General features: G+C 40.3%; 1 protein-coding gene across 2 annotated transcripts; it reads right to left on the bottom strand.

Annotated features, from left to right (window-relative positions):
* Positions 1-327: 327 nt before the first annotated feature.
* shox (short stature homeobox) lies at positions 328-8876 on the bottom strand. Of its 2 annotated transcripts, none has more exons than XM_044365868.1 (6): positions 8460-8876; positions 6580-6788; positions 3385-3442; positions 3132-3241; positions 845-1057; positions 328-497 (listed from the first exon to the last, which is right to left on the bottom strand). In XM_044365868.1, exons 1-6 carry the CDS (start codon positions 8704-8706, stop codon positions 408-410), a joined length of 927 nt encoding a protein of 308 aa, XP_044221803.1. In that variant the 5' UTR covers positions 8707-8876; the 3' UTR covers positions 328-407. The 2 variants fall into 2 exon arrangements, with proteins under 2 accessions (XP_044221803.1, XP_044221804.1); XM_044365869.1 differs by having other exon boundaries at positions 3132-3220.
* Between the last annotated feature and the right edge of the window lie 5761 nt (positions 8877-14637).

Below are 14637 nucleotides of genomic sequence, written 5' to 3'. Positions count from 1 at the left end.
GGATGTTGAATGGCAGTGTTAAAAACAGTTGTGGAGCGTTTATGTCAGGTGTGGATGGAGGCCAGTCCCAGAACCGTCCTCCATTAGAGCTCATGCACTTGGCAGCAGCAGGGAACACAGTGGTTGGAGACAAATATGGCCATTTTTTAATGTTCTTTTTTCTTCATTTTTTTTTAGTGAGGGTGGTGGGGGGCAAGGGGGGGGGAGGGGGAGGGTGTAAAGGTGAGAGCTGTTCCAATGCCTCGGTGAGGGAGGTGGTGTGTGGGTCTGTTTCCCCCATGCTCAACCCTCTGCATTGTCAACATGGCGGCAGCCAGCGTCAGCGAGGCTCTGCTTTTGGCCCTGCTGCTGCCTGCCAGTTTGCTTTGTTCTAACGTCTTCTGGTCTGACGGGCCCCGGCCTGGCCCTCAGACAGACATCCACATGTGTTTGTACGGTCCTTGGGATGTGATCTGTGCCTGGAGTGGACTGAGCCACTGGCCCCGCAGAAGTCCTGCCTGTTGGGGCGAAAAGTAAAAGGTGATTTCATTGGTATTTAATTACCGTTCTCTACAAGTGGTTTGTTTTGGCAGCTGGTTTTGTGACAATTTTCTCGCTCCCTCCTTCTTTTTATTTTCTTCCTCCACTGTTCTCCCCCTTTCTCTCTCACACACACTCTCTCTCCCCCCTCTCTGTATGTGTTCCTCTCTTTCATTCTCACTCAGTGTTTTTGTTTAGTTTTAGCTGTGAGTGTCACGGCCCTTTCACAGGCTCAGTCTTGTGTGAGAGGCGATTATGGGCATCAGGCGAGCGGAGGGGCAGCCCGGTGGGGTCAGAGTCCCAGAGCCTCGGTGTGTTTTCTTGCCTTGAGTCGCAGGTCGGCGATGCTCGAGTTCTTGCTGTTGCTTTTGGCAGCTGCCGCCACCGCCGCCGCTGCAGAGGCCGAGTCGGCGAGCGATGCGATTGGTAGTCCGAAGGGAGGGGGCGGGAACATCAGGTAGGGAGCGTGAGCAGCCAGGTGAGGGTGCAGGTGGGGGTGGGAGTGGGTGACCCCATCCAACTGGAGCTGGGCTTGAACCTGCAGAACAGCCAAACACAAAAGTTAGTCAGCGGCGGCGCCTCGGGCCGTATATGTGTGTGTGTGTGTGTGTGTGTGTGTGTATGAAGAGGGTTGAGGATTTAGGTTTCACAGTCTGACACTATTAAATTCCCCCTCAAATTTTACCCCCTCAAAGCTGTTGCTTACAGTGTGTTTTCTAAGAAAATAGTTAAGGGCTGCACTCTGCGCTTTAGCCCTTTTTTCATGTCAGCTATTCTAAAAGTTAATGAATCATACATTGCTCTCAGACACCACATCCAATTTAATCGTCTAGAATCAAAGTCTTTCTAGGACCCAGAACAGATTTGTTTAATTCAGACTGAGGACTCCGTTATACCCTTGGAAATATACAATCTTGTTATCCTGATTATGTATTCAATTGCATAAATAAACAATTTTGCACTAAAAAGATATTCACATATTTGGAGTTATAAATATTTATCCAGACATATTCCTGAGTCAAGGGGAAAAAAAGAAACCATAAGGAGCATAGAATATCAGTTTTCACATTCTTGGCAATTATTTTATAAGAAGTAGGTGAAAATTAAGCATCCGCTCACTTCAGAGAGAGAGAGCTGAGCCTGTTGCCATTTCTCATGTGTTTCAAACACCACAGGAAGAAGTGGGAAAACTAAAGTATTTCATGCTTTCTTCTCCAACCAAAATAGAACGATATAAAGTCAAAGTTTTAACTTGACTAAATATTTTTTTTTCACTTTTCCCTTTCATATTGGCTAAAGTACTGAAAATGACTTAAGCTAAAGTTGTCCAATAATAGAGAAAATGAATATGAACCTCTCAGCTCATAGTTGCTCAGCACTGCAAAGGCATCCAAACAAAACCTCCTGCAAACAATAAGCGTTTCCACATATTTCATGTCCAAACAAGCTGCAGCTTTGACTGATAATTTCCAAATGTATGGTCGAATGACATGTGATCAAAATGCATAAGCACTGATGGAAAACCAAACAAACTTCCTGAAACTTGATTTAATCCTGTTTGGGGGGACATGACAGAAACTGATCCATCCCTGACCAAACAGGTGGTGGACGTTTGACGTGTTTGTGTGTGAACTGTTTATGTCTTCACGCACATATGTATGGAAGTTTATCACATGCATGTGGCTTTTCGTATATTTCAAACAGATGGTTTTGGTATTTTCGCTATTTTTGCTAGTTCACAGTAAAGAAGGACAAGATGGATGAGACGGAGTCATATGATCCAACCATCAGACCTTGCAGTTACAACTCATGCACCTTACCAAGACAAACCACTACCCATTCACTCGTGTTACAAGCTGCATTGTGATATCTGTGCAGTGTCTGTGCCCACCGCCTGTTTCAACCGAGCCTCTCTCAGTACGCAGGCCGCGAGCCTCCACCCCTGCCAGTGCAGCTCAACGCCAATATCCATCAGAGCCCACTCCATTCCCTGCTTTCATCATCTCTTTTATGTGCTCGCGCCTGCCGCGCTGTTGGCTTAATTAGGCCGCTGCTTTTCACGAGGGTCAAGCAGACAACGCAGCAGCCAGGACGCAAAAGCAGATAGCAGTAGATCAAATGTCTGTCCGACTCTCCTCTCCTCTGTACAGCGAGCCTGCCCGACCCTCTCCACACAGCCAGGAGGTGAAAGGTGCACCGAGGTCTGAGCTGCTGCCTCCCCCTCCAACACACACACACACACACACACACACTAAAAGAATCTCTCATCACTTGCATCTAATAACTGCACATGGCCTATAGATTAATATAAACATACAAATATAGAAGATTCTGACTCCACCACACCACATACATGCATGGACGGAAACACACACACACACACGTAGCTCCAACTTGCTCTTAAACTGTTCACTCACTTGACCTGTTTTAATAAATTCCATCTTTGCCCCTGCAGTCCAAGATGCTGAGCAATCATCTTTTTTTTTTTCTAGCCTGCATTTTTAACATTCTTACAGTTATAATCAGCCACAGTAAAAACCATATTCACTCATAATATGTCTCTAAATCTTTAATGCTTTGTCAGCTCCTGCTAATATGAGAACACGGCCTACCTGTTGGAAGGGCATCCGCAGGGCACCCATATTGACATAGGGTGCTACTCTGCAAGCGTCGAGGTGACTGCCGCTGCCCAGAATGACACCTGGGGAGAAGGGAAAGATGTCTGTCAGACAGCCAGACAGTTGTTGTTATGTGAGATGAGGAGGTCACAGTTTTCCACATGCAGTTAAAAAAATGGTCAAATTGTAGAAACAAAAATAAAATATTAGTAAGATCATTCCAAATGATAGAAGAAGTGATATTTACCTTTGTGCATCTGGTTTTCTTGTTTTCGACACTTCGCTCTTCTGTTCTGAAACCAAACCTAGAATTGAGAAAGCAAATTATCTGTTAGACAAAAAAAAAAAAAAAAAGAAAAACACTAAATTCAATTTTAAATCAAAAAATGATTGATGTCCTATTTGTTGTCATATTCATATTATTAGAATAGTATTATAATTTATGGACAGGCCACTTATTTGTAACCAATAAAAAGAAAAATAGCTTGATCAAATCAAATCTCTATCTTTAGCTGTTAAAATTCTGTATGCAGATGTTTGAAATAAAACCTAAAAGTTGTTCCACAAAAAATAGATGAATCCATAAAATATATTTACAACAGGGACATTTTAAAATATGCAGGTTGAAAAAATAAACCTCAGAAAATCCAATAGGATATAAGACAACACCGTAATATCAGTATAAACTTAATATTCAGCATCAAAGTAAATTATTTTGAATTATTATAAGAACATTGTCACAGTAGATAATAAAACACAACAAAAATCACTATAAAATAAAGCAGTAAGTCACCACAGACCATGCAGGACCATTATATGAATACTGTAAGGATATTTCGTTAAGATATTTTTTTTAAAAGAGAAAAAAGAAACCTTTGTTAACCACCTTCCAATTTGCTGACTGTCTTTGAAGCTGCAGGCTATTGTTAATCATCATCAACCTAATTTGCCTCGGTGAATAACATTATCTCCCCTCCCCTTCGACCCCGCAATGATTATCATTTACAGATGCGAAATTAGCGACTGGTCGGACCACAAAGGGCGCAGACTGATGATGATGACGACGACGACGACGACGATGATGATGATGATGATGACTCAAGGTGCCGTGAAGCCATTTTAAGCTGCGTGGAGCGTCGTTTAACATTGTGTCGATTTGACTGCAACAACCAGCCAGTCGATAAACTGTCCATTAGAGGCTGAGACAAAATGACATGAGAATAATAATCTATTGTTCTACCTGTCAAATAATAAGATTACAAATATGTTTATGTTTACAAATATCACAGCATGTTAAAGAAATATTTTCGTTATATAATTATTATCATATTTATTAATAGCATTATTATTATTATTATTATTATTATTATTATTATTATTATTATTATTATTATTATTGAATAAAATGACACATTATGAATTGTCCTTATTGTACAGGCTGTGGGTTTTCAGCTCTACAGCGATACATGATGGTAGAAAAGGTGTTTATGAGAATCCCAGGTGATTTTGCATAGACGCACAGTAATCCCTCAGATAAATCAAGGCTAATATTAGACGCTCCGGAGATCAATTCCAATTACGTGCCAGTATGTTAAGCAAAGTGAACTACACTGGTTCAGACAGTTATTTCTTCATTAAGGGCCACTCAATGATGCGCTTCACAAATACCCTAATCTCATTTCCTTTTTGTTTTTTTATTAGAGACAGTGAATAATGACATTTAATTTAGCAGCGCGCCAGAAACCCAAAGATATTAGTCCTAACTGAATTACTGCCTGCTCCTCACCAAGCTCTCATAACTTTCAATTAGATTCATTGACAGCTGCTCGGAGCGCAGGTTCAGAGCCTGCAACAGCCCCGCTGCAATTCACTCTCACTGAAGCTGGAGAAAACATGTCCCCGTCCCCTCTGAACGTGCCTAAAAAGAGCTTTTCAGATGCTTTATTTTGCAAGAAGAGACCATCAACGGGTTGTGTGCGCTGACAGTCCTTTTTGATCACAGAAAAACACACAGTCAGTCTGTATATCAGCCATATTTACACCAGCAATTATTTTAACGCACACGCTATGAACTTTATTAGTGATAATTACGCTGTAATCCTGTATTTTACTACTGTTAAGCAAGTCCGACAGTGTTCTGCTCAAAATGGTAGTCGGTGGGCATATAAACCTCTATGATGGGGTTTATTCATCCGATTAGATAGCTGAACAGCAGCAGAGTTGGGCCAGAATTGAGTTATTTCTAATCTGCTTTTATGGGGACACTACATCAAGCAATGGCAGATATTACAAAGAAAATGAGGAGGGATACGAGTTGACATAAGAGTGCGTCCCCTGAAGCAGCCATTCAGGCTCTTCATTCATTTTAATCATTGGTTGGGATTTTTCTCCCCCAACTGCTGCAGGTTCAGTAGGCTGATACACTGCTCGCTTGTTTGATATCACAGATTGATATTAAGTCACTTATCAAATCAAAGTATTAAGTGTTATTAAAGTATAAACTATTTAATTTGGCATTTCTGTTATTTTTTAAAATTGCATCACAAAAGATACATTTAAGAAAAATATTCAGTCCGAATTAATAAATTTTCCATTTTGCAAGTCTATAAAATCTGTAAACTCCACAGTAATGATGTGGTTCATTTTTGCAGAATTGTATACAAATAAAACTGTAATTCTCTGCAGGATTAAAAAAAAGGAATTAAAAATCATAGATTGCGATAAAATCACAATAAATCCTCTGTTTTGTGCTACAGACACTCTCTAAATCCTTAGAGGGATATTTTAGGAATATTACAGACTTTTTTACAACAGAGGTAAAGTCATCTCTATTTTTTCGTCTTTTCTTTTTTTTTTTTGCATGTTACATGATCTCTTTATATCGCAAATGAAACAAGAGAAAAATCTCGTTTTAGACATTTTGGTGTGACTTCAACATAAAATGGGGCTCACGCAGTGATCCAGCTTGACATAAAATTTAACACGCTTGTAAACATGATCAACATGAGGTCGAACTCATGAGGTGTAACCTGATTATTAAAAAAAGAGAGAAAAATGGATTGTTGTGCAAACATTTCCCGATATTTTACTACATTTTTTCTCAAGTGTTAATTGCTTTATAAGAAAATAATGTCACTTCATAAAATCTGTTTTTCCTCCTTCATGTTAGCGCATTGGATTTTGATGTTGTCCTAATTATGGCAGCAGTTAACTACAGCCCCACAAAGCGCTTTGATGCCACTGAACAGTTTACTCACATCATCTGATGCTATAAGAGCTCTAACAGCCTGATGCTCTACAATGTTGGATTCACCTCTAAACACCAAGAATACTGCCACAAACAAACCGTAAACGTCGCAGACACACTGCCAGTAGCTGCAGGAATATTATCAGAAAGTGTAAATATCCCTGCAGAGGTGAGGCTGATCGGGGGCATCCTCACCTGGACTCTGGCCTCGGACAGTCCCAGCCGCTGGCTCAGTTCCTCTCTCATGAAGGCGTCCGGGTAGTGCGTCTCGTCGAAGAGCCGCTCCAGCTCATTCAGCTGCTCCAAGGTGAAGTTAGTGCGACTCCTCCGCTGCTTCAGCTTGCCCTGTGCATCCTCATCCTCAGACTTCACGTCCTCCTTTTTCTCCTTACACTCGTATATTCCTGTTAAACAGTCCACGGTTGGAAAAAGAGAGAGAGGGAAGATTAGTTTAATTTTGGGCATTACACCTTCCTGGAAAAGTCACATATACACACAGTCTTCATCTCTCTCTCTCTCTCGTTCTCTCTCTCTCATTCACACATAAAAACACACACACCACACATGCACATTACTGGACCTCCATAGCCCACATTGGGCCCTGACAGGGGCCTAAGGCCCTGCAATTTGGCAGTAACACACACACACATTACACAGCCTACTTCTTCAAGAGAGAGAGGCCTGTGGCTGCATTTCTAGCCTCCATAAGTCAGCGTGCAGTCAGTGCCGTTATAAAAGTAAATCAGTCAATACATGGCATGTAAGCCTAATAAGGATATAAGCGATTTAAAGAGCAGAGAATTAAGCTCCGGCTAAACGGAGAAGATTTAGGTCTAATTACTCGCCTCCGTAAAACAGACTGAGGTTATTTCAGGCTATAAATAAAAAATGGCCTGCCTCAACATCTTCTCCTAATAGAAACCTTTACATTGTTTTTTCTATCAAAAGCTCAAAATACATAGATTTCACACAGCGTCAGACTGTCAGTATATTGGCTGCAGTGTACTATTAGGTGTTATCATTGTGTTATTTTTAGTAACAGGCTTGACAACTGATGCAATTACCGGCCTGTTCGGTAGCATTTTGCTGTTTGTAGTGTACTGACGTCAAAAAATGTTTTTTTCCCCCACAACTGAAAAGCTTTTGATTTTATATAAATGCTCGTCAAATTAGTCCCACACAGACAGAAGCAGTCCTCTTCTCTATCGGCTTGCATTCAAATAAATTGTAAGACAGAATAATACAGTATGATGTTCGGGCTGTAGGATAAATATAGAGACAAGTTAAAATTACTCACTAAATGTCTAAAAATCTGCTCGCTGCACATTGTCTTACTGCTGAGTGACAGGAGGCCTCTCCTGTTGGTTCAATGCACTTAGCAGATAACAGGCTTTTTTAAGGTAGCTCCATTTTAAGAGCATGTTCATTGAAACATTTTTCAATTTAAAGGAATTTAACAGCTGAAACTGGATTTAATGTGACATTCGTGCGCATGAGTAGACTGTAGCAACCCTACAGGCTATAGATTTGAATTGTAATCCATCAAAACTTTTAAATAATTAATAATTTAATAAAAAACGTTCCTCAGAAATTTTATAATATTATAACAGATAAAAGAAAATAAAGTGGAGTGGGAAATGTGTCCATACACTCTCTAGTGCATCCTCCTATGATTATTACATTTGCCAAATATGTTCGTGTTGGTACAAAATATTAAACTAATGCTGTAAACGCTATTAAATACCGCAGATATAATGAAACTATATTATAAATAATAAGAAGAAATGCTTTTTCGTTGGGCCAAAGACTGAATGTCTGAAAACAATCATCAAATAGTTAAAATGACGGTCAGGCAGTGGGCCCGCCTCCTGCTCTGTAAAATAATCATTGTAATAGCAGAATTGTGTGTTAACTTTGGGAAGCTTCACCAACTGAACGCGTAATGTAAATTCAACTCTTTTTACGCGCGGATTTGTAAGAATTTGTAAAAGCAAATGTCGCTCCCGACACAAGACAACTGAACTTGAGACATTTTCCCCCCCCGACACAACACGAGACATTTCTTAAAACCTTACCCTCTGTAGCCCTCGAAACATTAAAGTCCTTGAGTTTCTCCTTTTCCAGCTCGACGTGGTCCTTGAACAGATGCACCGGGCAGTGGTTGCCCTCCGTTATGTCCTGCAGGTTTGTCTCCGGGCTGCCCAGCTCCCTCGCCCTATTCAAGCCGCTCTCCAAAACTTCCCTGTACGTGATACTCTCTTTGCTGCTCTCCTTGCTTTTCTGATCGAAAGATTTCGACACGAATGCCGTAAGTTCTTCCATGGTGTGTCGCTCAGTAGTGGTCCTGGTCAGGGGAAATCCACCGTGAATTCTCAGTATGTACCTTACCGTCAGTCTGCTCACGGATACGCTCTTTTTTGGGAGGCTGGCAGCAGCGATAGATAGAAGGGGTGGAGAGGAGGTGAGATCACTCCTGCTGTTGTGACTGTGTATTTGAGAGCACACTATTTATACACGGCCACCTCAGCCCAGCCCCCCCACCCCCCTCTTCCCTCCGATCTCTGTGTCTTGAGCAATTATAGGCCGGCTCGACTTTGCAGAATTCAACTTTCAGCAGCTTTTTTTCCCCCCCTCTTCTTCCACAAATCAATGATGGAGCTGATGGAGGCGGTTAATTGAATTACGGGGTCATTAAAATGCCTACGGTGGCTCACTCCTGCGCGAAGGCTGTATATGGCTGTTATCTAATTAATTCGACGGGAATTTAATTAACGCGATTCGGAGATACAAATGCTGGGATTGTGGAATTGCTCCTTGATTTTTTTTTTTTGTTGTTTGTTGAGTTGACAAATGTATTTGAAAGCTAATCTGTGCACGACTTGGTCCATAAGCCACCCATAACAGCTGGTGTATCAGCTGATTGGACTTATACTTCTACCTCTAATGTAGGGTTTGAGTCTGACTCTAAAAAATGCATGCAAGGAGAGAATCAACTGTATCAATTCAACAATTTAAAAATGGTGAATTAATTGAAGATATATGGACTTTCTCCATCCTAAATATTTTAAAACATCATCACAGATGTCAGTTACGTTCCGTTAATATCAGTAGAAATTTAATTAGGCCCCAACTTTTTATTTTCTGCTCATTTTAGTTGCAGGAAAATTATTTAAAGTTATTTTCAGCACATGTATATATTTCACATGGATCTAAACGCAAACTGGAAATCACGAGGGAGAAGTGGCCAACACTTAACAGCAACAAATACATTGTGAGATAATATTGTAATTAATATTTGGCTGTTGCAAATTTTGCTCCCTTTTGAGTATTTACTTGTAATCCTTTGTGGTTTCCGGTTACAAATATGGGCAACAAATCAATAGATATCAGCAGTGAAAAAATGTTCCCTCTATTTACAGGATTTTCATGGGAATAACTGAGCCCATAATGGCTTAACGTTATCTAAGTCGTTCATCAGTCCAGCACACAAACACAAAAGGCCGGGAGAGGAGTGTGATCCCCTGGGTCTGGCGCCCTGAGCGGCCCGCCACTGTGAAAGTCTCATATCTCAGCTCTCTAATGACTCGGTTTGATGTCTCTCCATTTATCAGTGTGCCCGCTTCACATCACTGCGGCTGACGCATAAGTCGAGGTCTCTCCCTCGTGCCATGAACTGCGCCTTTTGTTGTTAATAGACCTAAATCCTCTTTAAGACGCAAATCTGCGCTCCCAGTCGTGTGCCTCGATCATCCCACAATAAAGTGGCATTTACAAAAGGCGCACGTGTGTGTAACGAAATAATCCACCAACAGGGGCTTCCTGAAAATAAAATTAAAGGGAAAAAAAATCTAACTTTTACGCACGGTGTCTGCATGTTCCATCCATCTCGTCTTTATTTTTGTGTGGTCATTTTTGATGCGTAATTTCAAATATATCCATGCTGGATATGAGAACATGCAGACACCAAAAACCAGATTCTGACATTTTAATCACATGGTGAAAATACATTTATTATTTACCAGCATAGATGCAACCACATATATTGTTATGCTTATTTTTTTAAGTATAATTTTGGTATTTTGAACGTTGTATCTCATCCCAAAGCTAATTTTCTATTCTTCTGTGCAACAAAATATTCATCCACAACAATAAAGGAAAATACATCACCAGAAGGCCTGTTGGTAGTGCATGTTTAATATGAATGATGAACACAGTGCCAATTAAAATAAGACTAACGCACAGCAGCATGCATCCATGTCACTTTTTAATTTTTTGGTTTTACTACATTTCATGATATTTGATTTTTTTTAGTTTATTACTCAGTTGCAGGAGTAACGGTGGATTTTACATCTCCATTTTCTCTAAAGATTTAAAAAACTACTGCAAGTAATCTCATCGACTTGAGACACGTGGTGTCCAATCACCAAGCAGCCTGCAGGAATATCAGAAGAAATCCAGGAGGGATGCGCTTTACGCACCAACGCTGGTGTCGCTACAGTTTAGTGGCCAAAAACTCTTAAAGGAGCCTCAATCATATTTTCACTTGCCGCTCATTCTCCACCATTACAACACCCCGCCTCCTTGCTGCACGTGCACCCCGGAAAAAAACACAATGCATTGAATGTTATTTTTAATTATTCAGTTATTTATTTAGGCCTAATACTAGTATTATTGTGGTTGTTTTATCCAGTTTGGCGGACCACAGGACAGGAAAGGGACACATAACAACCCCATACAGATCTGTGGTCTGATAGGTGAGAATCACATCCCACTGTTTAAGGTTAAAGTACTCAAATATAAAGATTATATATTATAAAGATTATAAACAGAAAAGTAACTACAATTGAATTATTATTAATATTATTATTAGAGTGATAATTTTGGAATATAATACTATTCCCTTTTTATCATTCAGGATTTATTTTATTTAGTTCCTTAGTGAGAGAAAACTGTAAATTTAATTATAAAACAGTATGTGTTACAATTATCAGGACAATTAATTTCTATTTTAAAGGATTATTCATCACTGTTGATCATCAGCTTTTATCAATGTGGTATCAGCCTACGTAAACTGTTGTTTTACATGTTCACTTTTTAGCATTTAAAACAGTTATTTATGTCCCCTTTCACCTACTGCATTTTATAAATTGAATTACCTGAGAAAATAAGACACATAGTCACTAAAACTCAACATACTTGCACAGAATTTTTTTTTTTTTCACTTTATTTAATCTATACAAATATTGTGAGTGATACACTGATTTCTACATGGCTGCAGCTGGAAACATGTTTCTTTACATGTTTCTTTGTAGGTACAAGTAAAACACAATCTCCTATAAGTGGCAGGAGGTGACAAGCGCTGTCTTTAACTGACCTACTCATGTCTTGGTCGTCCATTTACAGATAATTAGGGAGCTGAGGAATTCCTTCTCTACCTGCTTGTGAAGGCTTTGGAGCATTATCAAGACATCAGCAGACTTAAATGAGTCTGCGCTGGCTGGAGGAGAGCAGAGACAGAGAGAGAGAGAGAGAGAGAGAGAGAGAGAGAGGGAAGGAGGGAAGGAGATGGTGTGGAGGAGAGGGAGAGAAAGTGGGAGACAAATGCAATGCAAAGCACTGAGCGAACTAGGACTGTGTTGCCCCCATTGATCATACATCAGACTTTTGGGTTGGATGTTAAATATTAGAATTAAAGTGCATCATGGCCTGTGTGAAGGTTTGAATACCTCTTGTTTTGCAGCATGGACCTGCCAGTATCCAGATTTAGATTAAGAGAGGAGGGGAAGGGAAGGGAATAAAAAGAGAGTGTCAGAGCGGCTGCTGCCTGCCTGGACACAAGTCCTCACTCCAATAAATGCCACAACACTGCTTCAACCTGTTCCCTCTGTCACATTAATCCCTCATGTGTGAAGGGATGGATGATCCTAAATGCAGGTCTCAGCTTTTGGAAGTTTACCAAGATTTCTTTTTTTTTTCCACATGTGAAAAGTCATTACTAAATTAAGGTACACAAAATTTTGGAATTACAAAAAAGGCAAAGGAAGACATTTTTTGCACATCACTGAATACTTTTACATAACAAATTATAACTGAGCGTGTGTGTGTGTGTGTGTGTGTGTGTGAAAGAAAGAGGGAAAGAAGAAAGGGAAAGAAGAGGAAAGAGTGTTGTGTTTTTACATGCACCCATCCTCATCTTTCTGCACCATGCTTCAGTAAAATAATAATATATGACAGATATGATTGTCTAAATGTTATACTTGGCCCTAGGACAGTAGAGTGAGTTTTGAAAATTTAACTTAAAAAGCAATTACTGCACCTCTAGCTTCTAATATAATTTCTATGACCATAAAGCTTCTTTTAGAGCAGCACGTATCTCCAAATATCATCATCTCATACTATAGGGACAGGGAACAGCGAAAAAATGCAATAAAGCGGTATGCTTGAATCTGATTCAGCAATGCAGAGATGCTGTACAGATGTGGCCCCTGTACAGAAACTAGAAAATTGGATTCTTCCCCCGGTATGAAAAATTTAAACTTTTCCCATACGAGGAAGAGGAGGATTTTAACTCGCAGCCATGTTAATGACAGTGATTGTGTGTTTGTTTATCAGAGTCCTCTGGCTTGTCTGCAGGGTGTAGAGATCTCGTGGTTGCTACATTGTCTTGCGCCTTCATTTAGGTCCTTTTCCAGTGCTGCAGCAGTCCATGGAGACTACAGGCTGTTCTGTGTTCAAAAGCCTTGTCTGCCATTGAAATAAGGCTTTCGGGGCAAAAAAAAAAAAAAAAAAAAAAAAAAAAAAAAAAATTCAACATGAAAATAACACAATGTGCAGAACATTAGCTTGCACTCGACTGGGATGTTTTGGGAATATGTTGGTTCTCCTTTCTGGATTGTTATTTTTCCCTGTGTATTCTCTAACTGCTTTCTACCCACAGGGCACCGGGGCCTCCAGTTGAAAAAAAGGCATGAAATTGACATTATACCCTTAAATGCAGTGCAGATTTGCAGGGAAAACACAGTAATCCACTGACAATGCTTAAAAATCAAACACGCTCTCTCATACTCCTTCTCTCTCTCTCTCTCTCCCTTTTTCCATAACAAGTTTGCTCTTCAGGTTAAATCTACTCATTAATAACCAGCATCAACATGAAATCATTTCCTTTAATTTTTGCCAGAAAACCCAAGGAAGAGAGTATTTTATCATATCAAGTCTCAATACAGATGCTGTTATGGTCACATACTCTGGGGAAATGCAACAATTTATACAAATCAATAGCGTTCAAATAATTCATGACTGATCACATGGTATTTTAGCTCCTTATTTGCAGTAGAAAACCATGTTTTGTTTGGCTCCCAGAGGGCAACATGAAAGACCCGGGGAGAGGCGGGGAGAATTGGGGATGGGACTGGAGAGAGTGCATGAGGATAATAGGAGGACATTGATCATTTGGTGCACAAGAAGACAACTGAACCTGTGAGTCAAGGCTAACAAGACGCATCATTTATACATTATTTAGATGTGTCTGGGCTTCTCATGTACATTTCGTTACATCAGCTTTGCATCATCATCCTCGGAGGTGGGGAGGGGGGGCCGCGTGATGACCCCAAAACCATAAGGGGAAAAATGATACTTATGTAATTGCCTAATTTTATTTGTTCACCCACCAGCAGAGAAGAAGAAGAAGAAAAAGAAGAAGAAATATCACACACAACAACAACCAGCATAGCAGTCGGTTTGATGCTGATTTCACACAGTGTTGTCCATTTGAATTAACTATTGCGCTGTGTGCATTGTGGGAGCAAATAAATCCCAATTTGGACAGTGTTAGTCAGTCACAGCTTGTAATAGAAATTAATTTTGTAAATGTGGAGATGTATCAAGTTCCCTTTTGGCAGGGGAACCATCCCACAGACATGTTAACAACGTCTTCAGAGACCAATGAGGCCCATTTACAATAAGTGTCCGTTTTAAGTCGCTTGCTTTGTGTGCGTGTGTGCATGTGCGCGTCTCACCACAGCAGGCTATAAGGGGTCCCTCTGGTGTCAGCCGGAGAGCGGCCATTTGAGGCAGACTGGCTTTTATGGAGTGATGCTACACTTTCTCAATCACACAATTAAAGGCTGGTCTGGAGTGAGAGAGAGAGAGAGAGAGAGACTGTCTTGTGTTCACAGTGCAGAGAGCATGAGAGAGGGAGAAAGAGGGATAGTATCTTTTACAGAGGGTGATTTATGTTGTGGTGTTGAGAAAAGA

Source organism: Thunnus albacares, chromosome 11 (genome assembly GCF_914725855.1).
Source record: "Thunnus albacares chromosome 11, fThuAlb1.1, whole genome shotgun sequence".
NCBI classification, from domain to species: Eukaryota; Metazoa; Chordata; class Actinopteri; order Scombriformes; family Scombridae; genus Thunnus; species Thunnus albacares.
The sequence above is the reverse complement of the archived record's forward strand: the minus strand, read 5'-3'. Positions and strand labels throughout refer to the sequence as shown.

Excerpts from the sequence above, each read along its gene's own strand:
- shox (XM_044365868.1), bottom strand. The coding sequence starts at position 8,706 with ATGGAAGAACTTACGGCATTCGTGTCGAAATCTTTCGATCAGAAAAGC. Across the intron at positions 3,242-3,384 it reads AGAAAACCAGATGCACAAAG|ACATCTTTCCCTTCTCCCCA; the intron begins GTAAATATCACT and ends GCTGTCTGACAG. Across the intron at positions 498-844 it reads TCGCCGACCTGCGACTCAAG|GCAGGACTTCTGCGGGGCCA; the intron begins GCAAGAAAACAC and ends TCGCCCCAACAG.